Below are 27,675 nucleotides of genomic sequence, written 5' to 3' on the forward strand. Positions count from 1 at the left end.
TGGTACATGCCTGGCTCATGGTAAGTGTCTACAATACTTAAACTCTCATTTGTAGAATTAATGCCATATGTGGTCCCTTAGCTCTCTCTGCATAGATTATAAACTTCTAGAGGTGTTTTCCTAAGGAATGAACAGTTAAATATTACATGTGTGAAAATGAAAAAAAAAAAAAAATTCAAAATGGAGTCAAGAAGCAATGAAGGGTGCTCAGTAAGCACCAGTCCTGGAAGCTTACTTTATATACCCCAGCAGGAAGATTTTTCTCCTTGCTGGCAACAACCCAGCCAATCAGAAGCCACCACAACCCTGAACTCTGGCTCTCCTCCAATGAATTGTCACAACCTCTCCCAACTTCCTCCTTTGCTCTATAAAAGGACACTTTCCCCCTTTTTTCTTTGGGCTTGCCTGTGGATCAGTATACTCTGCATGTCTTGAACTACAGTTCCTCTGTTTATAAGCAAGCCTGGTAACATTACTGGCAGTTCTATTTTTAAGGTTAACACTCTTTTAAGGTTATTTTTAAAGAACTTACTAAAAAGATTTTATTAATGTCACTTTGGGGCAAGACAAGTGTCACCACCGCACCCTCAGAAGACATAATGGGAGACAAACACCACAGCCCCGAGCAAGCCAGCTGCTGGAACCCACGCAGACACGTCATGGCAGCCGGACATCTTCCCCTGCACGTCTTCCGCATCCGGCCACGCACGAACCCCTGGAGACACGAGGCTTTGCTTCGCCCCGCCCTCAGCTGCGCACGCCAGACTCCATCCTCCAATCCCAGGGCACGCTGCAGTCTTGCGCCTGCGCACAGGAGAGAGGCGAGCGCCGCGTGGACGCCGGCCGCAGTCCGCGCCTGCGCATTGGCTTCTCCTCAGTGATTGGCTCCCGCCGTTCGCCACGGTTCAGTTTTCACTTTCTCTTTCCCCCCCCCCAACCTCTCCTTTTCCCGAGGCCAGAGGTTTTACTTCCGGTTTCCTGCCGCCGTACCTCAGGTAATCGACATGTTCTCTCAGGCCGGGGCGCGTCTTGCGGAGCGTTCCTTCCTATGACCCTGCGGGAGAAGAACGACTTTTGGCTTACGAGCGCGGTGGTGCCTGCGGGCTGGGAGCCTGGGCGCCAGGCCCGCGTGCCCAGCGCCGGCGTCTCGGGGCCGCCGGGCACTGCCCGGGCCGCGCTGCGGGCGCTGCCGGCACCAGGGCGGAGAGGAAGCCCAGGCTGCGACGTGGAGGGTTCTGCGCGTCCCTGAAGAGTCGGTGCAGACAGCGCCGAGGGCTCCCGCTGGAGACCCCGGGAGCGAAGAGTCGCGAAGGCGCCTCGAGGGCTCCCTGGTCGGGGAGGGGGCAGAGCGCGGCGGGTGACTACTAGGGTCCGGACGTACCTGTCACGTTTGGCCGCGGGGACTGAGAGAGAGGAAGTGCATGTGGGGAGAAGCGGACGCCCATAAGCATGGGGAAGAAATTGAACAGTAACCTCAAATCCTCGGGGACGGCGGCCGCCCGGGAGACAGGTAAACCTTCCCCGCGGTGGGCGCTTCTGTTTGTGCACCTGGAGGGAGGAAAGGAGCAGCCCCCGCCTCCAAGGCTGAGTGCGCGGCGTAGCTGCTTGGGCTTTTGTCGTTGTCTGCTGGGGGCTTCGCTGCTGTCGTGCACAAAATTGTTCAGATTCGGAAGGACATTGCATGCTTTCCTTGGATGGTGCGTGACTAACGCTCTCTTGCCTGTTTGCTCTGCTCTCGGGGTGAAGGGGCGGGAGGGGGGCGGTGGTTTTCAGAATTGTTTCTGCTGTGCTGCTGTTTGGATGAGTCGGCCTGTTATAACCTGTGGCCATTCTCAACATGGCTAACGCTTCCACCCTGACTTGATTCTGCGACGTCCGTATTTGACACGTTCGTATAGAGCTTCGGAACCCATCCTTGCCCTTTGAGGCAGGACGTCCAGAACTGTTGAAGCATTGCCTTTGAGTTGCTTGTCAGAGGACAGCTTCATCCTCATACAAGCCACAATACTTACTTCAAGCTTTGCTCATTTGCTTTGGACTAGCTGTTAAATAGTTTGTAAAGGCTTCTGTATGAAGTCTGCATCTCAAGTCTCTGTGTCGTGAATCCACGGCAGTGCATGACCTTTTCTCTTTTAAAGTAGTTCTGGAAGGAAAGGGTCTATCCCTAGGGAGGGTCATGTAGCAGAAAGCTCAAGTAGTGCCCAAGGAATGTCGTAGTTATGTTGGTCCATGCAGCCCAGCAGTTTATCCGAAGGTGGCACCAAGCAGCAGGTTGTAGGGGAACATGGCAGGTTAACCTCAAAACTTGAGGGAGACACTTTGAAAATCCTCTAGTTTCATTTAGTACTTGTCTATTTGAAATCCAAAAATGTAAATACACCTGTCTTACCTTTGTTTTTCCTGTAAGGTAGTTAGAAATGGTAGGGTTTATGAACGGATATTTATTGTAAACTTAAGTGTTGAGCGAGTATTTGATGTTATTCTAACATTAGTGATCAAAGGGCCCACGGTGTTTTCCTGAAGAAGCTCTTTTAGAAGGGAAAAAGGGTGTGATATGTAAATTTATAGGATCTGAGATTGGTAAGCCTACTCAGGAGATTTATAACAAAGCAGATACTCTTTTACAGTGTAAGAATATTTTCTGTTGAAAAACTGTCTTCCAGAACTGGAGAGCACTATGCAGTATGTTCAGCACACCAGTAAATAACCCAGACGAGAGAGAAGTAAAAAGTGACAGAGTGTACATAATTCTTTTAGGAAAGACCAAGAACAGTGTTTAAAATGTGGGGTTTTCAGGACATTGACCCAAAGGTAACCAGTTCTCTTTAAAAAGAACTGTATTATAAGCATCTCCTGTACTCTATAGTTGCTTAAATGAATTAAAATCCCCAAAGTGCCTAAAAACTTGCCTGAGACATAGTGTTTAACAAATGTAGTGTGGTATCTGCTTAGTATGATTAAGTAGGTATGGTATCTTTATCAAATGAGTCTTTCATTTTTGCTGGATATTTATTTTCAAGTTTTCTCCTATAACAATGATAGTATTTCTGCAGAGTTGATTCCCTGTGGGAATGCTGGATAATAATGCTGTGAAATTGTCCTCAAATATCATACCCTTTAATAAAATCCACTCTCAGAAGGTATGCTTTATCTGCCTGCTAGCCAGCACTGGATGATAACAGTATTTCTTTAACATCTTACTAATTTTTCTAATAACTGAAAGTAACTTCTCATTTTAATTTTTATCCTCTGGGTGATAAAAAAAGAAACATCTTGGCTGGGTCATATCCCTCGCTTTTTTTTTTTTTTTTTAATTGGGTTCTGAACTCTTCTTTGACCCATTTACCTATTACCACACCGTTTTAATTATTGTACCTTTATAATATATCTTGTTACTTTCTTTTGAAAAAAAGCTTTGGGCATTTTTTGCATTTTTCTTCCAGATGATGTTTAGAACCATCTTTCCAAGTTCTATAGAAAATCATGTTGGGATATTGTTTGTGATTGCATTGAATTTATAGATTAATTTGAGAAGAGACATTCTTTTGGGTTTTTCCTTCTAGGATAGTAGGTATGTCCCTTTGTTTCTTCTATTAAAGTTTTTGTTGTGAAGTATACCATTTATATGTACTGTTGTTGTTGTTTTAAGTGTATCTGTGTACTTGGCTTAAAAGGACATCTAAGTGCCTTAGAAGCTTTATTGTGTCCTCTCCCCAGAAGCAATGTATTGCTGCCACCATCACCATGGTCATCCTGAATTTTGTGTTAATTATTCCCTTACCTTTCTGTACAGTTTTATCACATATATATTTTTTTCAGTTATCCTGTTTGTTTACTTTCACCTGTTTTTGAGCTTTATCTGTGAATTACTTAAACATTATGTTTCTGAGATTCATCATTGGTGAAGCATGTCCCTGTAGTTCAGCAATTCAGAAACTTTGGTCTCATGACTCCCTTTATGATTTTAAAAACTATTGAGGACCCTAAAGATCTTTCGTTTATGGGGATTATGTCATTAGATACTAAAACTGATTCATCTTAAATATGGTAGGTATGGCATTTATTGGTGTATTTATTGGTACCTCTAAAAAATAATGAACGTGTTACATCTTAAATAACATTTTAATGAAAAAACTTTTCCAAAAAAATTAGTGACAAGGGGCATTGTTTTTACATTTTCACAAATATCTTTAATGACTCAGTTTCCTGTCTGCTTCTCTAGTGTGTTGCAATATGTTGTTTGGGTTGAAAGTATATGAAGAAAATCCAGACTCATCTGTGTATTTAGAAAGGGGAGGAATGTTTTTATAAACTTTTAAGATAGGTTTTGATGAATATCAAAGAAAAATAAAACTAACAGTTTCTTTAAAGGTTAACTGCAGTGTAAAATTTGAAGCCTTGTCAGTGAACTTCTCAAATTCTGTGACGTGAAAACCCATTGGTCTATCTTGCATTTTGAAGGGATCTTTCATCCACACATTGGTCATGCAGTAGATATTAGTTCTCTGAGTTCTGTAGATCTCTCAGATGATGACACATTTCAGTATAGATAAAAACCCACCTAAGCACCATCACCACTTTGGGAACCACTGCTATAATTCATTCATTTTCATTGAAGTGTAATGGTCTACTCTAAGAATATATTATAATTGGATTATATAATTAGCTGTTTTATTCTTTATGAACATCCTGGTTATTTCCAACATGGGGCTGTTATAATTAGTGCTGCCAAAATGTTCTTGTTCATCCTCAAGTGCATATATATGATACTCTTGCTTGGGCGTATTAGTAGTAGAATTGCTGGACCCATTGGGAGGATATGTGCATGTTCGATTTCATTAGATAATGTATAACTTTTCCCAGATGGTAGTTGTGATTTATACACCACTAATTTTGAATGAAACCTCTCATTGCTTCACATTCTCTCCATGTATGGCATTGTTCAGCTTTTTACTTTTTGCTGGTCTGGTGGAAATGACATATTATTGTGGCTTTCAACTGCATTTCTGTGATTACATAAAAGAAGTAAAACGTTTGTTTTCTTCTGTGTAATGTTTAGTCATGTTTTTGCCACTTTTTCTGTTGGGTACTTCTTTTATTTATATGTATGAATTTTTTAAAAAATGTTATATATACAAGTTGAACTCTTCCTGTTGCTTAAAAAAATTACTAGAATAATTTATTTAAACAACTAAAAAATGTGTAAACACCATACAAAGAAAAATCTTTTCTTTCCTGTAGGTATCCAACTCATTCCCCAGTGTTTGTTTTTATATTCCTCTTAATCTGATTTGTGCTATGCTACGTTTTTTTCCTCCATTTACAGTATATTCAGGAAAACAGTATATACATACATACAAATACAAATCAGTATAAAGGTAGCATGCTTATTCTACAGCATAGGAAAACAATTTCTCATTGTGTGGCTGTACCAGTTTATTTAACTAGTCTGTAGTAGATAATTAGTTTCTGGTCTTTTGCTGTTAAAAATAATGGTGCTTGGAGTAATTTTGTAGAGTTGTCATTTTGTATGTGAGCAGGTATTTCTAGTACTGTTAATTCCAGAACTCTGATTACTGGGTTAAAGGTTAAATGCCTTTGAAATTTTGAGAAATATTGCCAAACTGCTTTTTCTTAGGATTTTGCATGGTTACTTGCAATATACTGCAGTGACTGTTTTCCTAAAGCCCCCCTCACAGGATGCATTGCTCAACTTGTGTGCTTTGGTAGTTTGATAAATCAGTTTACAGATAATTATGACTGAGTTTGAGCATCTTTTCATATGTTTAGAGGCCTTTTTTTTCTCCCTTTGTACTGTTCATATCCCTTGTCCATTTCTGTTCTTTATTGGGTTATTGGACTGTAGGACTTTTTTTTTTTTTTTTTTAAGATTTTATTTATTTGTCAGAGAGAGAGAGAACAAGCAGGGGGAACAGCAGGCAGAGGGAGAAGCAGATTCCCTGCTGAGCGAGGAGCCTGATTCGGGATGCTGGGATTATGACCTGAGCCGAAGGCAGATGTTTAACCGACTGAGCCACCCCGGTGTTCCTGGACTATAGGACTTCTTTACATACTCTGGGTACTCATCTTTAGATAGTTAAATGGGTTGCAAATACCTTTTCTCTCTCTCCATGGTGCTTTTTGATGAACAGAAGTTGTTTAAAGATTTTTCATTTCTTGTCTATATATATGGAATTGTTAATTATAGGTAGTTTGGAGTATAGATATAATTTAACTTTATTCTCATGTAGATAACCAGTTGTGGTAGAATTTACCATTGAATCCACTTAGGTCTGAAGTTTTTTTGGTGGCAAATTTTTGACTAGTGATTTAATTTTTTTTAGTGGTTACATGATTTAATCAAGATTTGAAAAAAAATTGTCAGTATTGCTTAGATTTTTCTAGGTCTCTGTTTTGTCTGAATTTTTAATATTTATGGTTGCTAACAGTGCCCTCTTGCTATCTTTAATGTGTGAAGCATGTGTAATTGTCTTTTTTTCAGTTTTGATATTGAATATTTCTCCCTTCTGTACTGTTAATTCATCTTGCTTATAGTTCATCAGTTATGCTTTGTGATTTTCTCTTTAATACATTTCTTTTTGTGTTTTTTAAATTCATTTATTTTGAAATAGCTGTAGACTCATGCACTTGTATGGTTTAGATGTCTCTTAAAGAGCATCTGTTGGAATTTTTTAATGCAGTTTTAAAGCATTTCAGCTGGGACATTTAGCCTGTTTACACGCACTGTAATTACTCTTATTTTGTGCTTTCTATTTGCCCTGGCTATCTTATATTTCTTTCCGCTCCTGTTATATTTTATTACTTTTTGTTTTTTTAATTTTTTTTAAAGATTTTATTTGTTTATCAGAGAGAGCATGAGCGCACAAACAGAGGGAGCGGCAGGCAGGGGGGAAGGAGCTCCCTGCTGAGCAAGGAGCCTGATGCGGGATTCGATCCCAAGCCCCTGGGATCATGACCTGAGCCGAAAGCAGACGCTTAACTGACTGAGCCCCCCAAGCGTCCCCTTTCTGTTATTTTTAAAGTATCGATTTAATATCTTTATCATTCCGTTTTCCCCATGTACTAATTTGGAAAATATGCTTTTTCCCCCCTTTTTATAATTCTCTTAGAAATATGCATCCTTGGGGCGCCTGGGTGGCTCAGTTGTTAAGCGTCTGCCTTCGGCTCAGGTCATGTCCCCCGGGTCCTGGGATCTAGCCCTGCATCGGGCTCCCTGCTCTGCGGGAAGCCTGCTTCTCCCTTTCCCCCTGCTTGTGTTCCCTCTCTCACTGTGTCTCTCTCTGTCAAATAAATAAAATCTTAAAAAAAAAAAAAAAAAGAAATATGCATCCTTGACTTTTCAAAATCTAAAACAAACAAAAAACGCAATAGTTTTACCTTCCTCTTAGATGGTACAAGACCCTTAGAAGTTTAACTTCATTCAGTCCTTGCATGACTTATATGTTATATGTTTTAATATTTTTAAATAATATTCTTACTGGACAGAAGGGGGCCTGTTTAGAATTATTGTTGTGTTTTACGGTCAGTGCTTATTTACATTTCCCACATTTTTACTACTAAAAGATTTACTTTTCTCTATTGCTTCATCTTTTAGAACATCAAACTAGGGCCATTTTCCTTCTGCTCAAAGCATGTCCTTTGGGATGGCTTTTTTGTTGTTGTTGAAGGATTGCTTGATGATGAACTCTTTCCACTTTTGTTTACCTGCAAATATCTTTGTTTCACTGTCATTTATGGAAGATGTTTTGCTAAATAGCAGTTTAGGTTGGCAGTTGTTGAGCACATTGCAGATCTCATCCCTCATTCCTTTGTCTTTTCCATTGCCACGGAGAGGTCAGCTGTGTCTCAGTTCTTTTTTCTCTGACTTCTTTGGTATTTTTCTCTCTGTCTTTGGCTCTGTGCTGTTTCAATGCAGTGTATCTTTATCTTGCTGGGGATTGTTTGGCTTCTTAAATCTGTAAACTGGAGGTATTTTGAAATGTGTTTATTAGCTGTTCATAAATCTTGAACTGTGAATTTCCATTTCTATTGATCTATCCATCTTAATGTTTAAATCAGTCTTTTATCATCTACATAGTACGTATTTTTTCCTGTTTTTTTTGCTTTTCTTTTTTTTTTTTTTTTTTTGCTTTTCCCTTCACTTTGTTTCCCACAGCTCCACCAACAGAATGCATTGCCAAACTTGTGGATTTTTGATAATCTGAGTAAGTGAGAAGTGAAATTTGACAATAAAACTCTGGAACTAGTCTTTTGGGAGAAGGGGTAGGACTGTGACTACTCTTTCAGTTTTTTCATCATAATTGGTTTATTTAGATGTTTCTTCTGTTTAGATCAGTGTTGGCAATTTATATTTTTATAGTATTCAAATTAATTGGTATAAGTTGTGTATGATGTTTTATAATTTTAGGAATGTCTTCCCTGTATTTGTGATTATAGTCTCCTTTTCTGTTTTTTAATTTTTCTTTTTTTAATATATTTGCTAAAAGATTATTTCATTCTAAAAGTAACAGGTTTTATTTTTATTGATTAACTCAATTGGCCTTTTTTTTGTTTTAAGTTTGGCTTCTCTTTTTTTTTTTTTTTAAAGATTTCATTTATTTATTTGACAGAGAGATAGCGAGAGCAGGAACACAAGCAGGGGGAGTGGGAGTGGGAGAGGGAGAAGTAGGCTTCCTGCCAAGCAGAGAGCCCGACATGGGACTCGATCCCAGGACCCTGGGATCATGACCTGAGCCGAAGGCAGACGCTTAACGACTGAGCCACCCAGGCGCCCTGGCTTCTCTTTTTAACATTACTACTTTTATCATAAGAAATGTGTCTGGAGCATACTTTGTTTTCCCTTAATAAGGGAAGGAAAATTGGAGAATTAAATCCGTTGCTTATATTCTGTATAAAGACTCACTACCTTCCTTAGCATGGTGAAATAGACCCTGTTTAGAACCTTTGAGTACCTCTGCTCCCTCCCTGGTTAGAAGAATATTTAAGACCCTAACTTCTGAGATTAGTTTGACCAGTTGAAGTACCTGCTTTACCCTGTAGTTATCCCCTACTTTTCTGTGAGCCACTGTTAGTGAACAGGCCTGTTCTTTTGCCCAGGACTTTTGGGATGGGATATTTCTAGGGGTGTGAGCCGTAAAAAAAAGTCACCTTTGTTATGGCATGGATTAGCTCACTTTCTTTTTCATCATCTGTAATCAAAAGAATCCAAAGCAGGTTTTAAAATGTAATTGTCTCTGAGAAAAATTTATTCTTAGGATTTTCTTTTAAGAGGTACAAAACTACTTAACAGTGTCCTTGTAATAAAATACAGTAGTGAGTTTAATGCAGCCATCTCATTGCAGGCTGATAGTTTAATTTAAAGCACAAATTAGGGGTGCCTGGGTTGCTCATTTGGTGGAGGGTCTGCCTTCGGCTCAGGTCATGATCTCAGGGTCCTGGGATCAAGCCCCATGTCGGGCTCCCTGCTTGGTGGGGAGTCTGCTTCTTCCTTTCCCTCTGCCTTTCCCCAGCTTGTGCTCCCTCTCTCCCTCTTTCTCTCTCAAATAAATAAATAAAATCTTTTTTAAAAAGTAAAACACAAATTAGTAAATCCAGTTTGGTAAAGAGCCAGAAAAAGGTCAGTTACTTTATACAGATGTCTAAAAATGACACCATATAAACTTTGAAATGGTTCCAATAAAAGGTGCATAACTTGAACGTGGAAAGTATGGCCTCCAAAGAATTTATATAGCATAGCAAGAGAGAAAATTTGGTAGATATAAGATTATAAGCATCTTTTTGATATACAAAAATACTTTTTACTGTCAGGTTGGATTCTGAGGATGTTAAAACAATCTTTAGAAATTGAATATTAAATCCAAAAGTAAGTATGCCACAGTTAAATGAAAAAGTCATAGTACATGGGTATATCTCATTTTACACAATGGATATAATCCTCCAGAAATGTTTTTTAAAAAAGCAGTTTCTCTCCCTTTGGATATACTAAACACTCAAAGTGAGTTTGCTATTTTAAATAGTACATAATCAATCTACATGATTCTTTATAAATTTAAGTGAATTTTGTGAGTTAAGATTTTCCTGTGTGTTTTCTATATGTACAACACAATAGTGGTAATGATTCTCTAGGATCTCCTGAATAGGTTTTCCTCTAGCAAATGTAGATATGTTCAGGAAATGCAGGTACATGTCTTCAGTAACTTTGTTAAAGCATGAGCCAAAATTAAAGATGTCCTTGGGTCAGGCCAAATACTTCATGCCCCCCAAAAGTTTTATTTTTGGTAGGTTTTGTTAGGGCTGCCTGGCTTAGTGGGTGAGCACCCCCATCTGACCACAAGTGCTGATATCAGCATCTCCTGGGGATCTATGGAGCACTAAAAATCATATTCAGTAGACCTTCTATTTTTGTAAATTATACAACAAAGCCGCATGAAACTGTAGCTGGTGAATTTATATGGATGATAATGGTAAAGCTTTATAGGGGCACTGATGTAGAATAATTGGGGATCACCGTAGTGAAAAGATGTGGATTTCAGATTAGGTCTGGGATTTGCAGTCAGTCATCATTACAGCATTACTGAGAGCCTGTGGGCAAGATCCTTGAAGAAATTGAAGTTTGGAGTACTCACTGTAAAATAACAAACACCTGAGGGAGGATGTTGAGAGACATAGAGAAAGGGGAAGACCAAGGGCACTCTGCTTGTTCGACCAGCCCTCAAACCAGATTGCAGCTCCCACGAACCCCCTACCGGGTTCTGTGGCTGGGGTTCTAGGGTCTGCGCCTGCCCTCCGCCGGCTCGCGGTTGGCGGTCCTCGTTGACTTTTAAAAGATGCCGCCCCGCGCAACCCCGGCCACCGCACTGGCCTTTGCTGGCGGGAGGGGGCCGACGGGCCGGCTGGGCAGGGGTGCAGCCCCCTCCCCCATGCACCATGAGGTGAGGAGGGAGGGGCTGGCCGCCACCCGCAGCTCTGCTCCCCTCTGCTGCTAGGGCGCCCCACCTGGCCAGCGGGCTATCTTCCTTAGCGCCGGGTGCAGACGAGACTGGGAGAAGGGACAGATTAGGTGTCTAACCTTCAGGGGACTTCAGAGAGTGAAACTTCGGTGGGGCCACCAAGACAGGTTGGATGGTACTTACAGGTTTACCGAACTCCTTTGCTCCTAACTCCTCACCGGGTTCTCTAAGTATGGTAGTGAGGAAACCCTTGCAAAACTTCTAGAGAGAGGGCATCACTTCTTACAACTCTACTGTGTGTATAGATTTATAGGTCACCTTTTGAAATGTAAAACAGTGAGTACACATGTTTTGCCCTTATAGCAAAGGTCCTTTAGTTTTTATTCCTTCTGTGTATGATTATCTGGGCATTAGAAAACATTTAAACTTTTGTACATGGCAAACTTCTTTATATTTTTAAAAAATTTTATGAAAATCATATCTTATTCTATAGTATTTTCTTTTTTTAACAGGATGCTTTGTTTTATGGGTCTCTATTGTTTTGCCTCATGAGAAATGTTATTTCCATTTGTTTTCTCTGCTTTGTCTTCATATTTAAAAACTAGCTTGCTGCTATTTAGGGCTGTGGGAGATCCTTTTTTCCAAAATGCAAATTGCTTTACTTCTCCCAGATTATATTTATGCTTACGTAAAATTTTAGATAATACAAAAAGTTAGAAAAGATAAAAAATACCTATACTTGACCCACTTAAAGGTAACTTCGTATTGAGTATTTCCTGTGGTGCTAGGAGCTCTGCTGGACCATAGGGAACTTTGGTGAACAAGTATGTGCCTCTATGGATCTGACATCCTGGTGGGGAAGATGCACCCCCCAAAATGTAAATTGATAAAATAATTGCGTGTCGTTGTAAGGAGTGCTTTCAAAGAGAACACCTACTTTAGGTGGGGTGATCAGAGGTTTATCTGAGGGAATAACTTCTAGATTTCACTAAAGGAAGAGTGGGAGCTAAGCCATGGACAGAATAGGAGAAAGAACATTCTAGTCAGAAATAACAGCAGATGCAAAGGTCTGAAAAGGGGAAAGAGCCTGAATCAGAAAGATCAGTGTAGCTGGAACTTAGTGGTAAGTCAGGGGAAGGTGGATCAAGGTGAATAGAAAAATGATCTGGAAAACAATTTTTTGATTTATTCATTACATAAATGGTTTATTGAAACCTAACTGTGTACCAGGCAGTGTTCTAGGCATTGGGGATACAGCATGGAAAAGGACAAAGTCTCTGTAGTTGCTAAGCTAATAAACTAGTGGTGGGAGGATAACCAAATAAACAAGAAAGATATTGGATATTTTGATAAGTGTTAGGCAGAAGAGGACCATTGTTTGAACTGTGGTGTGTGTTCTTTTTTTTTTTTTTTAAAGATTTATTTATTTATTTGAGAGAGCGAGAATGAGAGAGAGAGAGTACATGAGAGGGGGGAGGGTTAGAGGGAGAAGCAGGCTCCCCGCTGAGCAGGGAGCCCGATGCGGGACTCGATCCAGGGACTCCAGGATCATGACCTGAGCCGAAGGCAGTCGCTTAACCAACTGAGCCACCCAGGCACCCCTGTGGTGTGTGTTCTTAATGACTTTATATAGATACATGTATTTCTCTTTTGTGGCTCTACCTTTCTTTCCCCTAAACAATTTATGGTAGGACTTTTTTTTTTCTTTCTTTTTTGATGTTTCTGCATATACCATGTATTATAGATTTGTTATATTTTTATGTAATAATTTTAACTCAATTTTTAAATATCAAGAGCTAAATTAAATGAATAATTTGCACTGTGTCTTGAGTTGGAGGTACAACTCACATAAAGTTATTTTAAGTTACTTTATTTTTTAATGTTATAAAAAATTTTTTTTCTTTCAAAATTTTTATTTAAATTCTAGTTAGTTAACATATAGTATAACAGTGGTTTCAGGAATAGAACTTAGTGATTCATCACTTATATATAACACCCAGTGCTCATCATAATAAGTGTCCTCCTTAATACCCATCTCCTACCCACCTTCCTCCATCAATTCAGTTTGTTCTTTATCCTTAAGAGTCTCTTATGGTTTGCTTCACTTTCCCTCTCTCTCTCCCTTTTTTCTCCCTTCCTATATGTTCATCTGTTTTGTTTCCTAAATTCCACATATGAATGAAATCATATGGTATTTATCTCTCTGACTTTTTTTGCTTAGCATAATATAAACAGCTTCATCTACATCATTGCAAATGGCAAGATTCCATTTTTTCTTGATGGCTGAGTATTCCATTGTACAAATATACCACAACTTCTTTATCTGTTCATCAGTCGATGGACACTTGGGCTCTTCCCATAATTTGGCTATTGTTGATAATGCTGCTATAAACATAGGGGTGCATGTGCCCCTTCAGATCTGTGTTTTTGTATCCTTTGGGTAAATACCTAGCAGTACAATTGCTGGATTATAGGGTAGTTCTATTTTTAACTTTTTGAGGAACCTCCATACTGCTTTCCAGAGTGGCTGCACCAATTTGTATTCCTACCAACAGTGTAAGAGGGTTCCCCTTTCTCCACATTCTCACCAACATCTGTTGTTTCCTGTGTTGCTAATTTTAGCCATTCTGACAGGTGTGAGGTGGTATCTCTTCATTTTTTTTTGTTTGTTTTTAAGATTTTATATATTTGAGAGAGAGGGAGGGAGGGAAGGAGGGAGCATAAGCGGGAGGAGGAGAGGGAGAGGAAGAAGCAGACTCTCTGCTGAACAGGGAGCCTAACATGGGGTTTGATCCCAGGACCTTGAGATCATGGCCTGAACTGAAAGCAGATGCTTAACCGACTGAGCCACCCAGGCGCCCCTCTCATGGTGGTTTTGATTTGCATTTCCCTGGTAATAAGTGATGTTGAGCATCTTTTTATGTCTTTTAGCCATCTGGATGGCTGCTTTGGAAAAGTGTTTATTCGTGTCTTCTGCCTATTTCATAACGGGGTGGTTTGTTTTTTGGGTGTTGAGTTTGATGAGTTTTTTTTTCCTTTTTTCTTTTATTTATTTGACAGAGAGAGACACAGTGAGAGAGGGAACACAAGCAAGGGGAGTGGGAGAGGGAGAAGCAGGCTTCCCGCCGAGCAGGGAGCCTGATGCTGGGCTTGATCTCAGGACCCTGGGATCATGACCTGAGCCGAAGGCAGACGCCCAACGACTGAGCCACCCAGGCGCCCCGATAAGTTCTTTATAGCTTTTGGATACTAACCCTTTATCAGATATGTCATTTACAAATATCTTTTCCTATTCTGTAGGCTACCTTTTAGTTTTGTTGATTGTTTCCTTTGCTGTGCAGAAGCTTTTTATCTTGATGAAGTCCCAATAGTTTATTTTTGCTTTGTTTCCCTTGCCTCCAGTGACATGTCTAGTAAGAAGTTGCTCCAGCCAAGGTCAAAAAGGTTGTTGTCTGTGTTCTCCTCTAGGATTTTGATGGTTTCCTGTCTCACATTTAGGCCTTTAATCCATTTTGAATTTCTTTTTGTGTATGGTGTAAGAAATTGGTCCAGTTTCATTCTTCTGTGTATGGCTGTCCAGTTTTCCCAAAACCATTTGTTGAAGAGACCATCTTTTTCCCATTAGATATTCATCCTGCTTTGTCAAGGATCAGTTGACCATATGGTTGTGGGTCCATTTCTGGGTTCTTTATTCTGTTCCATTGATCTGTGTGTCTGTTTTTGTGCCAGTACTATACTATCTTGATGACTACAGCTTTGTAAGGTAGCTTAAAGTCCAGAATCATGATGCCTCCAGCTTTGCTTTTCTTTTTCAGGATTACTTTGGCTCTTCTGGGTCTTTTATGGTTCCATACAAATTTTCGGGTTGGTTGTTCTATCTCTGAAAAATGCTATTGTTATTTTGATGGGATTGCATTAAATGTGTAGATTGCTTTGGGTAGTATGGACATTTTAACAGTCTTTATTTTTCCAATCCATGAGCGTGGAATTTTTTCCCATTTCTTTGTGTCCTCTTAGTCCTTGTGTTCTATAGTTTTCAGAGTACAGGTCTTTGGCCTCTTTGGTTAGGTTTATTCTTAGGTATCTTATTGGTTTTGGTGCAGTTGTCAGTGGGATCGATTCCTTTATTTCTTTGTCTGCTTCTTTATTATTGGTGTATAGAAATGCAACAGATTTCTGTACATTGATTTTATATCCTGGACTTTGCTTAATTCATGTATTCTAACAAGTTTTTGGTGGAGTCTTTTGGGTTTTCTACATAGAGTATCATGTTGTCTGCAGATAGTGAAAGTTTGACCCCTTTTTTGCTGATTTGGGTGCCTTTTATTTCTTTTTGTTATCTGATTGCTGAGACTAAGACTTCCAGTATTATGTTAAATGGTAAAGGTGAGAGTGGACATACCTGTCTTGTTCCTGACTGTAGAGGAAAAGCTGTTTTTTCCCATTGAGGAAGATATTAGCTGTGGGTCTTTTGTATATGGCTTTTATGATGTTGAGGTATGTTCCATCTATACCCATACTTTGTTGAGGGTTTTTATCAAGAATGGATGCTATATTTTGTCAAATGCTTTTTCTGCATATATTGAGAGGATCATAGGGTTCTCATCCTTTCTTTTATTAACGTGGTGTATCACGTTGATTGATTTGAGACTATTGAACTGCCCCTGCAACCCAGAAATAAATCCCACTTGATCATGGTAAATAATTCTTTTAATGTACTGTTGGATTTGATTTGGTAGTATCTTGTTGAGAATACATGTTCATCAGAGACACTGGACTGTAATTTTCCTTTTTAATGGGGTATTTGTCTGGTTTTGGAATCAAGGTAATGCTACTGGCCTTGCAGAATGAGTTTAGAAATTTTCCTTCCATTTCTATTTTTTAGAACAGTTTGAGAAGAAGAGGTATTAAATGTCTGGTAAAATTCCCCCAGGAAGCCATGTGTCCCTGGACTTCTGTTTATTGGGAAATTTTTGATTATTCAGTTTCTTTGCTGGTTATGGGTCTGTTCAAATTTTCTTTTTCTTCCTGTGTCCGTTTTGGTAGTTTGTATATTTCTAGGACTTTGTCCATTTCTTCCAGATCGCCCTGTTTGTTGGCATATAATTTTTCATAATACTCTCTTATAGTTGTATTTCTGTGGTGTTGGTTGTGAACGCTCCTTTCATTTGTGAATTTATTTAATTGGGTCCTTATCTTTTTGGTAAGTCTGGCTAGGGGGTTATCAATTTTATTAATTCTTTAAAAGAACCAGTTCTTAGTTTTGTTGATCTGTTCTATTTTTGTTGCTGTTGTTTCTGTATTATTTATTTCTGCTCTAATCTTTATTATTTCCCTTCTTCTGCTGGCTTTAGGCTTTATTTGTTCTTCTTTTTCTCGCTTCTTAAGGTGTAAGGTTAGGTTGTATACTTGAGACTTTTCTTGGTTCTTGAGGTAGGCCTGTATTGCAATAAATTTCCTTCTTAGGGACTGCCTTTGCTGCATCTGAAAGGTTTTGGACTGTCATCTTTTCATTTTCATTTGCTTCCATGTATTTTTTAATTTTTCTTTAATTTCCTGGTTAATCCATTCATTCTTTAGTAGGATGTTGTTTAACCTCCATGTATCTGTGGTCTTTCCAAATTTTTTCTTGTGGATGACTTCAAGTTGTGGTCTGAAAATATACATGGTATGATCTCAGTCTTTTTGTGCTTGTTGAGGGCTGATTTGTGACCTAGTATGTGATCTGTTCTGGAGAAAGTTCCTTGTGCACTTGAGAAGAATGTGTATTCTCCTGCTTTAGGATGAAATGTTCTGAATATATCTATTAAGTCCATCTGGCCCAGTGTGTTTCAAAGCTGTTGTTTCCTTTTTGATTTTCTGCTTAGATGATCTGTCCATTACTGTAAATGGGGTGCTAAAGTCCCCTACTATTACTGTATTATTATCAATGAGTTTCTTTATGTTTGTTATTGATTGATATATTTGGGTGCCCCCAAATTGGGGGCATAAATACTTACAATTGTTACATCTCTTGATGGATAGACCCCTTAATTATGATATAATGCCCTTCTTCATCTCTTCTTACAGTCTTAGGTTTAAAATCTAGTTTGTCTGATATAAGTATGGCTACCCCAGCTTTCTTTTGGTGTGGTAGGATATTTTTCGATGTTATTAAACAGCTTTTATTTGGGGGCATCTTAATTTGTTTTTTAGATTAAGTATGGCAAAAATAATGCATAAATTTTAAAAATACTCTGCAGCAACAAAAATTTACAAATTATAAGGCATCATAATATAAACAGGTATATAGTAACTTGTTTTGACAGTCTGACGTTTGGCTTTCCTACCTTACCCACAACCAGCGGCTCCTCTGTGATTGTTTTACTTTCACCTGTTAAAGTAGTTAGTTAAATTTATGGATTTCCTATTTATTGAACCAATTCTTAACAATACTGTAATGAATCTGAATTGATCTTGTATTATAATATCCTAATAGATTCTCTTTGCCAGTGCATATAGTTCAGGATTTTAGTATCAATATTCATACTAGAGATAAGTCTTTAATTTCCTTTTTCATGTTTTGTCAGATTTTGGTACTGCATTTGGCTGCTTTATTAAAAAGCTGGGAAGCTTTATTCCTTTTACTGAGTTTTGGAACAGATTAAATAGCATAAATATTATTTACTCTTTCATTTAGTTACCAAATACATGTTTACTGTATGCCAGGCATTGGGCTGGTTGCTGAGTAATCAGAGGTAAACAAAACAGAAGTGGTTTCTGCCCTCATAGGGTTTGGTTTATTAGGGAATTAGCCATTAATGAAGTAATTATGAATATGTAGTTATAAGTCATAACAGTTACTCTGAAAGAAAGGAACAGAGTGCTTTGAGAGAAATATCATTGAAGTTCTACTTGCGATTGTACTTTTTCTGTATTTGAGGACATGCTTATTGAGTACATATGCACTAAAAGGTAATTCTTTTTAAATGAAATATTTATTGAAGCTTTGATATGCACTTAGGTCTGTGGTGAATAAAATAAAGTCTTCATAATTATAGAAGTTAAAAAATACTGGTAATCATAGCTACCAGAGTTAAAGGGTGTAGTCCACATTTTTTAAATGAAGAAATTAAGACTTAGTTTAAGTAGACACTTCTAGTTTAACATGTCCCATTGTATACACCCTCTGGAAATCCCACTGAGGTGGTAGTAAAAGAATAAAGATATAAATTGGCAAAAAGAATGGAACAGTAGAGCCAGGGGAAATCACGTTTGGGAAACTAGAAAGAAGATGGTCAAGTGATAATGACTTTATGGATTAGGGGATGCTGAAGGCTGAAGAGCAGTAAGCCGCCAAGAAGCAAGCTGATTCCCACCAGTCAATCTGACAGCAGCTCAGGATTTGGAAGTTACAAGTACTTCTCAAAGCAAGATTAGAGGGTGGAATAGAAGTAGAATGATTCAGTGATGATTTTTGTGGTTTTGATGCTCTGGATTTCCTTCCCTGCTCCTTGCACCTAGACAACTGCCTAGCTATCTTCTCCTCAGACAGAGCACTGAAATTTACCTGCAGGAGATGATTACACTCAGGAGGCAGGCTCAGACAGCTGAGGCGGAGCAAATACCTACGTGAAAATGAGGATTAAGTGGAAGTCAACATACTGAACAGTGAAGCCAGAGCTGTCTTTCTGTGTGACTCTCAGAACTAATAGTCAAGCTTATGCTCCCCCTAAACAAGATATTAAAGGATTCTTTTCTGGGGAAACATCAACCTATGGTAAAATATTTAACAGCTACAGACTTTGGGAGTTCGCCTGATTGAACAGCTGCATCACCATCAGATCACATGAGAGAGAGAAAGAGAGAGAGAGTGAATGAGCTGCTGGTCAAGAGACACTGTTTATGCACCAGACTTTCAGTCAGCTGTAAGTGCCTCACATGTAAACCTAAATGGACAGCCAAGGATCACCAGCCATTTGGTGGAAGTCTCTAACATAAACCAAACAGGAGGGGCCGCCTGGGTGGCTCAGTCAGTTAAGCCTCTGCCTTTGGCTCAGGTCATGATCCCCGGGCCCTGGGATTGAGCCCCGAGTCGGGCTCCCTGCTCAGTGGAGAGTTTGCTTCTCCTTCTGCCCCTCCCCCTGCTGGTGCTTACTCTCTCTCTCTCTCTCAAATAAATAAAATTAAAAAAACAAACAAACAAAAAAAAACAACCAAACAGGAATAAACGCAGGAAATAAAAGGAGCTTGGTAGAAACAGATTTACTGCATGTAACAGAAGAAACTTGAACCAAATAAAACTATGGTACCTTTAGAGAGAAAAGAAATGACATCTGTGAAAGAAGAGGTTCTATTTTTTAAAAAAGAGAAATTGTTCAGAAAACAGAAAAGGTCTCTGTGAGAGCAGAAAAAAATATATAGGGATTGGATAATAAAGCTGAAGAATTCTCCCCCAAAATAAAACAGCCACAAGAATTAGAAAATAAGAGTGAGTAAATAAGAAAAAATGGAGAACCAGTCAAGGAGGTCTTTTGTCTTATACAGTGGGAGGAAACCATCATCTAAGTCTCAGCACTGGAAGAGGTGAGCTTCTGGTTGAACGGGTCTTCGTCTGGTGTCCTGAAGAAGAAAACAGGAGAACAAAACCAAAAACCAGATTAGTTCTTAATCATTCTACTTCTAGAAAGAAGAATGGGGGCTGGAGGTGCAATTCTCAAACTACACTTTGAACAAGTGCAGGAATAAAAGAAACCCTGTCAACTTGAAATTATATGTAAGTATTGTTGGGAAGCCCCAACAGTTCTGTGAGAAAAGGCAGAGTTGTGCAGAGGGGGGGCGTAGCTGAGAAATCACCAGCAGCTGTTTAGTCCAGAAGCAGTCCCATCCTAAGAGAGAATTGCTGCATACCAGGCTAAGACTGAACAGCCATACCATGTCCATTAAGAAAGCAGGGAGGAATTGGAAAGTGCCTGGGTGGCCCAGAGATCTTAGAATGTGCTAACAAAATACCACTAGAAGTGAGTGTATGACCTTGGAAAGCAAGGAATGTGGCTCTTAGTAATAGTAGTCTTGAAGAGGAAAACAGAGCTGGAAGTATAGGCCCTCCTGAACCAGATTACACTTGCAGGTTACAAGAGGTTTGGCAACAAAGGCACCATATTATTTTTTCAAAAATCCTTGGATGCAGGAACAGAAAACTTCTCTGATCCCTCCCTACACCCTTCTGCTGGTTCAGGATAATTCCTCTTGTTCTTCAAGTATGAAAAACAAAAAGAATATGCACAGCATCCTTACAGTGATACTGTGGTAGATTGCATTTCTTTGTTGGTTTGTTGTTTTGTTTTGTTTTTTTTAATTTTATTTATTTATTTGACAGAGAGAGACACAGCGAGAGGGAACACAAGCACGGGGAGTGGGAGAGGGAGAAGCAGGCTTCCCGCGGAGCAGGGAGCCCGATGCAGGGCTCGATCCCAGGACCCTGGGATCGTGACCTGAGCCGAAGGCAGACGCTTAACGACTGAGCCACCCAGGCGCCCCTGTTGTTTTTTTTTTTTTAACATAATATTTTTAATATTGAGATAGAATTCATTGGTTTTTAGTATATTCACAAGGTGTACAACCATCACCACCATCAATTGCATTATGAACCCCAGGGCTTTATTCCCTCCTTCCGTGACTGCATTCTTCCCACTAAAGAGACAGGGTATTTTTCCCTCCCCCTTGACTTTGAGTTTGACCATATGACTTGCTTTGGGCAATAATATCAGGTAGAAATGACAGTATGTCAGTGTCAGGCCTAGTAAACCTTAAGAGGACTTGGGTATTCTCCATTTGTTCTCTGCACCTCTGCCATTTCCATGAGAAAAAACATGCCTCCCTAACTCATTGGTTGAAGGAAGATGGGAGACACATGGGTCAGGGCTGCCCCAGCTGAGTTAAGCCTAATTTAGCCAACATTGTAGAAATGTGAGCAGTAGTAAATGATTGTGGTTATAAGCTACTGAATTTTGAGATGGTTTGTTACTAAGCAGTGGTTAACTAATATAAATGTGTAAGAAAAGGCTAAGGTGGAGGGATATGCACCACAGTTTTCTACAGATGATAAGAAAAGCCCAAAATACTGGTACAGTGTAGATCAGGGGTGGGCAAGCTACTGCCTGTAGTCTTGCCTGTTTTTCTAAATAAAGTTTTATTAGAACATAGTCATTTCCATTCATTTACACATTGTCTGTGGCTGCTTTTATGCTTCACCAGCAGAATTGAGTCTTTGTGACAGAGACTGTATGGCTCACAATCCTAAAATATTTACTGTCTGGCCCTTTATGAAAAAGCTTGTGGACCTCTTGAAGTAGGTGAAAAGTGTAACCTAAAATTCCAACATAAACTTACAAATAAACTAATATATCGTTTCCATACCTACTAGGATGGCTGTAATCAGAAAGATAATAACAAGTGTCAGCAATGATGTGGAGAAAGTAGAACTTTGCACGCACTGCTAATGAGAATGTAAAATGGTGCAGTCACTTTGGAAAACAGAATGGCGGTTCTCCAAATGGTTAAACATAGATTTATCATATGATCCAGCTGTTCTCTTAGGTATATATTCAGGAGAAATGAAAAAATGTCCACACAAAAACTTGTACATGAACATTCATAGCATTATTATACATAATAGCCAAAAAGTTGAAAGAGCCCAGATGTCCATCAGTTGATGATTGGATAAAAGAAAATGTGGTATATCTGTAAAATATCATTTGGCCCTAAATGAGCCAATGAAATGAAATCTGAGTGAAGTAAACATGCTGCCATATGGATGAACCTTGAAAACATGATGCTGCGTGAAAGAAGCCAGTCACAAAGGACCACTTGTATGATTCCATTTACATAAAATGGTCCAGTATAGGCAAATCTATACAGACAGAAAGTAAATTAGTGGTTGCCTAGGCCTGGGAATGGGGAACAGTGGAAGATGAGGATGGTGGCTAAGGGGTACAGGGTTTCTTTTTGGAGTGATGAAATGGTCTAAAATTGATAGTAGTGATGGTTGCACAGGTCTGAATAAACTAAAACCATTGAATTGTACACTTTAAATGGGTGAATTGTATGCTATGTGAATTATATCTCAAAGTGTTAAAAAATAAAAATAAATGAAGCACAGAGTTATGAAGACCACAAAGCAGAATTATAAGAATTTGAGGAAGAGATAGCCAGACCACAGGTGGATGTGAAATGGGCACTAGCAGAACAGAAAAGAAAAGGAAGAAAAAGATTAAACCATTTCAGAAACCGTAAATTACGAGGCGCATGGGAGACTAGGTACCATGGCAAAGGACATAAAGATTAGATATGAAATGTTATGTGTTTATTTTACCATGATTTTTACTGTATAAAACAAAACCAAAGATAACATGAGAAAAGTGAATCAAAGCAAACAAATAGATCTTTCTAAAAAGTAAATACTGAGATAGTAATATAGAAGACCCATTTAATTTTCCCCTCTTGACATAACCTGTTTCCTTAATGAATGAATGTTACCAATATTGCTACTTTTTCTACAGAATTTTGAAGATATCCATACAGTTCTGCCTCAAATCCTTTTTGAAAAAAGGTGTACTATTATAAAACTAGACATGCTAATATTTGTGTGAAGCATATTGAATTCTTCAAAGAAACTGCTTGTGGTTCCTTATATGTTTAATGCTTCTACCTCTGCTCCTACTGTTTCCATTGCCTAGAAAACATGCAGACTAGCTCGTTTTTTGGCTCCTTTATTATTTGAATACCTACTCAGATTTCAAGTATGAATGCCTCTAAAACTTCTTGACATTTCCCTGTCTTAAGGAAATCCCTATTATGCATCCACTGCATCGTGTTCTAGATTCTCCCACACATTTATAGTACTGGTTTCTGTATAGGTTTGTCTTCCTTTTCTAGTCTAAGCTTTTATTGTAAAGATGGTTTCTCATTTGTCTTGATGAATCCAGGATATAGCATGGTACTGTATATGTAATAGGCATCACTAATAGTTTTTTTTTTTTAAGAATGGATGGGTCGGGGCACCTGTGGCTCAATCAGTTGAACCTCTGACTCTTGCCTTTGGCTTGGGTTGTTATCTCGGAGTTGTGGGATTGAGCCTCACGTCAGGCTGCACACTCAGCGGGGAGTCTGCTGGAGACTCTCCCTCTCACTCTGCCCCTCCCCCCATCTCTTTCACTAAAATAAATAAATCTTAAAAAAAAAAAACAAGAATGGTTGGGTCATATACTAATTTGGGGGTGGGGAGAGATTTTATTTGTGTTCTATTTTATTTTCAACCAGTAGAACATAAATGTGGTTCTATAACCTCTACTTTTTATCTTGAGGCAAAATTGATTCCTATAAGCATAACTTATTTCTGTGAGCAGATTTTCTTTAGAACTTAAATATTGAAGGAAAAGCATTTCATTTTATGTTTTACTGCTTAGAGAGCCAATTTAGCCTTAGCTCTGGAGACTTGTCAAAGGAGGTAACATTACAGAATTGTACCTAATGTAAATTAGATGTTCAGTAGACATTTGTTTATATGGTAGGTTTGCCGTAAATAAAACTATTCACTTTATGATTTAATTTTTTCTTTTCTCATTTTAGCATTTATGACATTAACAGAGAACAGGACTATGTCAAGAATTCTGGGGGTATACTTGGTGAAAATGAATTAAGACCACCCTCCCAGCTACATTCTCTCTTAGAGAAGACCGAGCCAGGGTTCATATCAGAAAAGAGTGGGTATTAAACTAAATGCTATGAGTTATTACTAATGAATCCAAGTAGAACAGTACAATTGAAAAATTTTAATTTATATCATGTTAAATGAAAGGACTTTTTAAAAAATATTTACAATTTCCAGTGACTACAAATTTCATTAATCCAAAATAATCATTAATCCAAAATTAATAGGTGATTAAATTTTCGAATTGCATCAGAAAAGGTTCAAGGGAAATTGTCACATTTCTCTATTTGTACTTCTTTGAAATTATGATTCATTTTACTTGATTTTGAATTGAGATATTTTAAATACTAGAAGTAGTACATGCTTATGTAAGAAAAAAGCTAGGTTGTAATAATATATATAAGCTAAAAAGTTTAAGTTCACCTTTATCCACTTCCACTTCGATAAACATTGGTTTAGACACCATTAACAATTTGGTTTCCCATCTTTCTAGATCTTTTTCTGTAAACTTTCAAACACATAATTTTTTATGTATTTTTTTTATCAAAATGGCATTATATAATGCATGTTATTTACTCAATAATAGATATCTTTATATGTCAGTATATACAGATTTACTTGGTTTTTATGTAGTAGTTGTAAGGTGTTTCCTTATTGATGGCAATTTAGGTTATCCCCAGTGTTTTTGCTGTTATAGATGTCGGTGCGTGGAGTAGCCTTGTATATATCTTGTGTGCACTCGTGCTAGTATTTCTGAGGAATAGATTCCCAGAAATGGAATGGTTATTAGGTATGCACATTTAAGTTTTTGTTAGATCCAAAAAAGTTGTATTTATCTTAAACTGGCAATCCCTTAATGTCTTAAAGATAAAAGTAATACATTTTAGGATTAGATGATGAAGGAATGGGCTCTTTAACAACTATTAAAGGGCCTACTTAGCCTAGGTCAAATATTTAGGCATCCACAGTGTTAACGGAGGTAGGTTGCAGTCCTTCTGTAGGAAATACTAATAAGGGCCTTTAATGGTGGATACTGTTGGGTTCTGAGTGTTTCTGTCTTTGATGAGTGCTATTGTATAATGCACAAACAAGAGAAGTGGTCACAAAAGTCCCGGGGAGATGTAGAAGTGGCTAATTTATGTTAGAATTACTGTGACACTTAAGTTGTTGGCATTAGTTCTAAATTTCATTCTTTGCTTTCAGACCAGATGCTTAGAGAATGGAAAACAGATATGTGTGCCAGAGCATCAGAGATCAGTTTATAATTTTCTAATCCCTCTTATTTATTAGAAGTTAAAAAGAGAAACAAGTGTCCAAAAGCAGACACTCCATATTGCTGATAGATTTTGAGAAATGGAGAGATTATCTCAGGGCACTTTGAACAGAATCCAGTTTATGTCAAGCTTGACTTAACTTTTAAGACTGAATCCATAAATAGCAGGGAAATATGCCCAAAGCTAGGTGCCATAGGAAAGAATATTAACTCAGTTTCTAGAATTAATGTGATTGAACTTGAATTTTCCCTACTTGCTCTCTGTTGGTCACTTAAGCCCTAAGGGATACTCTTTCACTTTACAGACAGGTACTTTTTAAGTTATTTTAGTATTTCTCTGTAGAGAAATTCTCTTCATTCTCTTAATATTCTGATAACCTTGAATGTTTAAGTGAAGCATGTGTATTACTCAGCAAAAATGCAGCCATCCATTTATTTAGTGCTCATACTGTTTTGTACACTAGTTTGACTCTTAAATGAGAGTACATTGTGTAAGAAGAGATAATGTCAAATAATTTCTTGATAAAATGTTCATCTATCTCCTTTGTTATACAGCAGGAAACTTGTGCTTTCTTGAGTATAATTGACATCATTTTATTATGAAATCATGAAAGATTCAAGATTTACTGTGGATTTCTAACTGTTTCGCTTTGGACATGCTTTACCTTCTGCTAACTGTAAAATGGTTACTTATATAAATATATTGCTTTTTGGAGAATGCTGACCTAAAGGGGAAGCATTTTTAACTATAAATAGTTTTAGGAATAAAAATATGTTAGCACAAAATCACTTCCTACTGTTTATTTTAAACCATTATATCTATTCATAGCTTTATTGAGAACAGTATTCCTCACATTGGTAAATAAAGTGTTCTCTGACCACATGTATTTGGTAAACACTGTGTTAGGCTATTTTTGTTTGCTTTTCAGCTTGCACTATTTTTTCAGTTTTTCGTTTATTATTGTGCATTGACCCTCAAAAATGTGGATATATGTAGTATTTGGTACTTTTAAAAGTTAAAAGCCTGTGTCTTCATATTAACATCTTGTGGAATTTAAGAGTTCATAACCATAGAATGTTCATTTCCAAAGCTCTGACAACTTTTATTTCTTTCACTGTAAGCAACTTATTTCTCAAATATTGAGCTTTAGACTTTACTTAGATTTTTTAAAAAATTTTTTTATTGTTATGTTAATCCCCATACATTATTACATCATTAGTTTTAGATACAGTGTTCCATGATTCATTGTTTGTGCATAACACCCAGTGCTCCATGCAGAACGTGCCCTCCTCAATACCCATCACCAGGCTAACCCATCCTCCCACCCCCCTCCCCTCTAGAACCCTCAGTTTGTTTTCAGAGTCCATCGTCTCTCATGGTTCTTCTCCCCCTCCGATTTCCCCCCCTTCATTCTTCCCCTCCTGCTACATTCTTCTTCTTCTTTTTTTCTTTCTTAACATATATTGCATTATTTGTTTCAGAGGTACAGATCTGAGATTCAACAGTCTTGCACAATTCACAGCGCTTACCAGAACACATACCCTCCCCAGTGTCCATCACCCAGTCACCCCATCCCTCCCACCCCACCCCCCACTCCAGCAACCCTCAGTTTGTTTCCTGAGATTAAGAATTCCTCATATCAGTGAGGTCATATGATACATGTCTTTCTCTGTTTGACTTATTTCGCTCAGCATAATACCCTCCAGTTCCATCCACGTCGTTGCAAATGGCAAGATCTCATTCCTTTTGATGGCTGCATAATATTCCATTGTATATATATACCACACCTTCTTTATCCATTCATCTGTTGATGGACATCTTGGCTCTTTCCACAGTTTGGCTATTGTGGACATTGCTGCTATAAACATCGGGGTGCACGTACTCTTTCGGGTCCCTACTTTCGTATCTTTGGGGTAAATACCCAGTAGTGCAATTGCTGGATCATATGGTAGCTCTATTTTCAACTTTTTGAGGAACCTCCATACTGTTTTCCAGAGTGGCTGCACCAGCTTGCATTCCCACCAACGTTGTAGGAGGGTTCCCCTTTCTCCTCATCCCCGCCAACATCTGTCATTTCCTGACTTGTTAATTTTAGCCATTCTGACTGGTGTGAGGTATCTCATTGAGGTTTTGATTTGGATTTCCCTGATGCCGAGCGATATTGAACACTTTTTCATGTGTCTGTTGGCCATTTGGATGTCTTCTTTGGAAAAATGTCTGTTCATGTCTTCTGCCCATTTCTTGATTGGATTCTTTGTTCTTTTGGTGTTGAGTTTGATGAGTTCTTTATAGATTTTGGATACTAGCCCTTTATCTGATATGTCATTTGCAAATATCTTCTCCCATTCTGTCAGTTGTCTTTTGGTTTTGTTGACTGTTTGCTTTGCAAAAGCTTTTTATCTTGATGAAGTCCCAATAGTTCATTTTTGCCCTTGCTTCCCTTGCCTTTGGCGATGTTTCTAGGAAGAGACTTTACTTAGATTTTTAAAGAATTTATTATTTAACAGAGAGAGAGACAGCGAGAGAGGGAACACAAGCAGGGGGAGTGGGAGAGGGAGAAGCAGGCTTACCACTGAGCAGGGAGCCCGATGCAAGGCTCGATCCCAGGACCCTGGGATCATGACCTGAGCCGAAGGCAGACACTTAACGACTCAGCCACCCAGGCACCCCTAGAGTTTTCTTAGATTTTTAAATATTATTTTGCCTTTTTACAAATATTAAATACAAGGTTTCCCATATT

The 27,675-nt window shown here is 38.4% G+C and overlaps 1 protein-coding gene across 10 annotated transcripts in view; it reads left to right on the forward strand.

The window, feature by feature from the left end:
- Window positions 1-916: 916 nt before the first annotated feature.
- The window catches only part of TASOR2 (transcription activation suppressor family member 2), a 76,443-nt gene continuing 49,684 nt past the window's right edge, over window positions 917-27,675 (forward strand). For 3 of the 10 annotated variants that reach the window (XM_078075100.1, XM_078075102.1, XM_078075103.1), the window contains exon 1: window positions 920-1,510. Coding sequence is in view for 3 of the 10 variants with exons in the window: in XM_078075094.1 (XP_077931220.1) it covers window positions 1,450-1,510 (61 nt within the window). In the remaining 7 variants the exon portion in view is untranslated. Of the gene's footprint in view, window positions 1,511-3,443; window positions 3,572-23,579; window positions 23,714-27,675 lie in introns of all 10 variants that reach the window. The other 7 variants (XM_078075098.1, XM_078075099.1, XM_078075094.1 and 4 more) reach the window with 5 other exon arrangements.

The sequence above is a fragment of the Halichoerus grypus genome, chromosome 6, assembly GCF_964656455.1.
Source record: "Halichoerus grypus chromosome 6, mHalGry1.hap1.1, whole genome shotgun sequence".
Classification (NCBI taxonomy): domain Eukaryota; kingdom Metazoa; phylum Chordata; class Mammalia; order Carnivora; family Phocidae; genus Halichoerus; species Halichoerus grypus.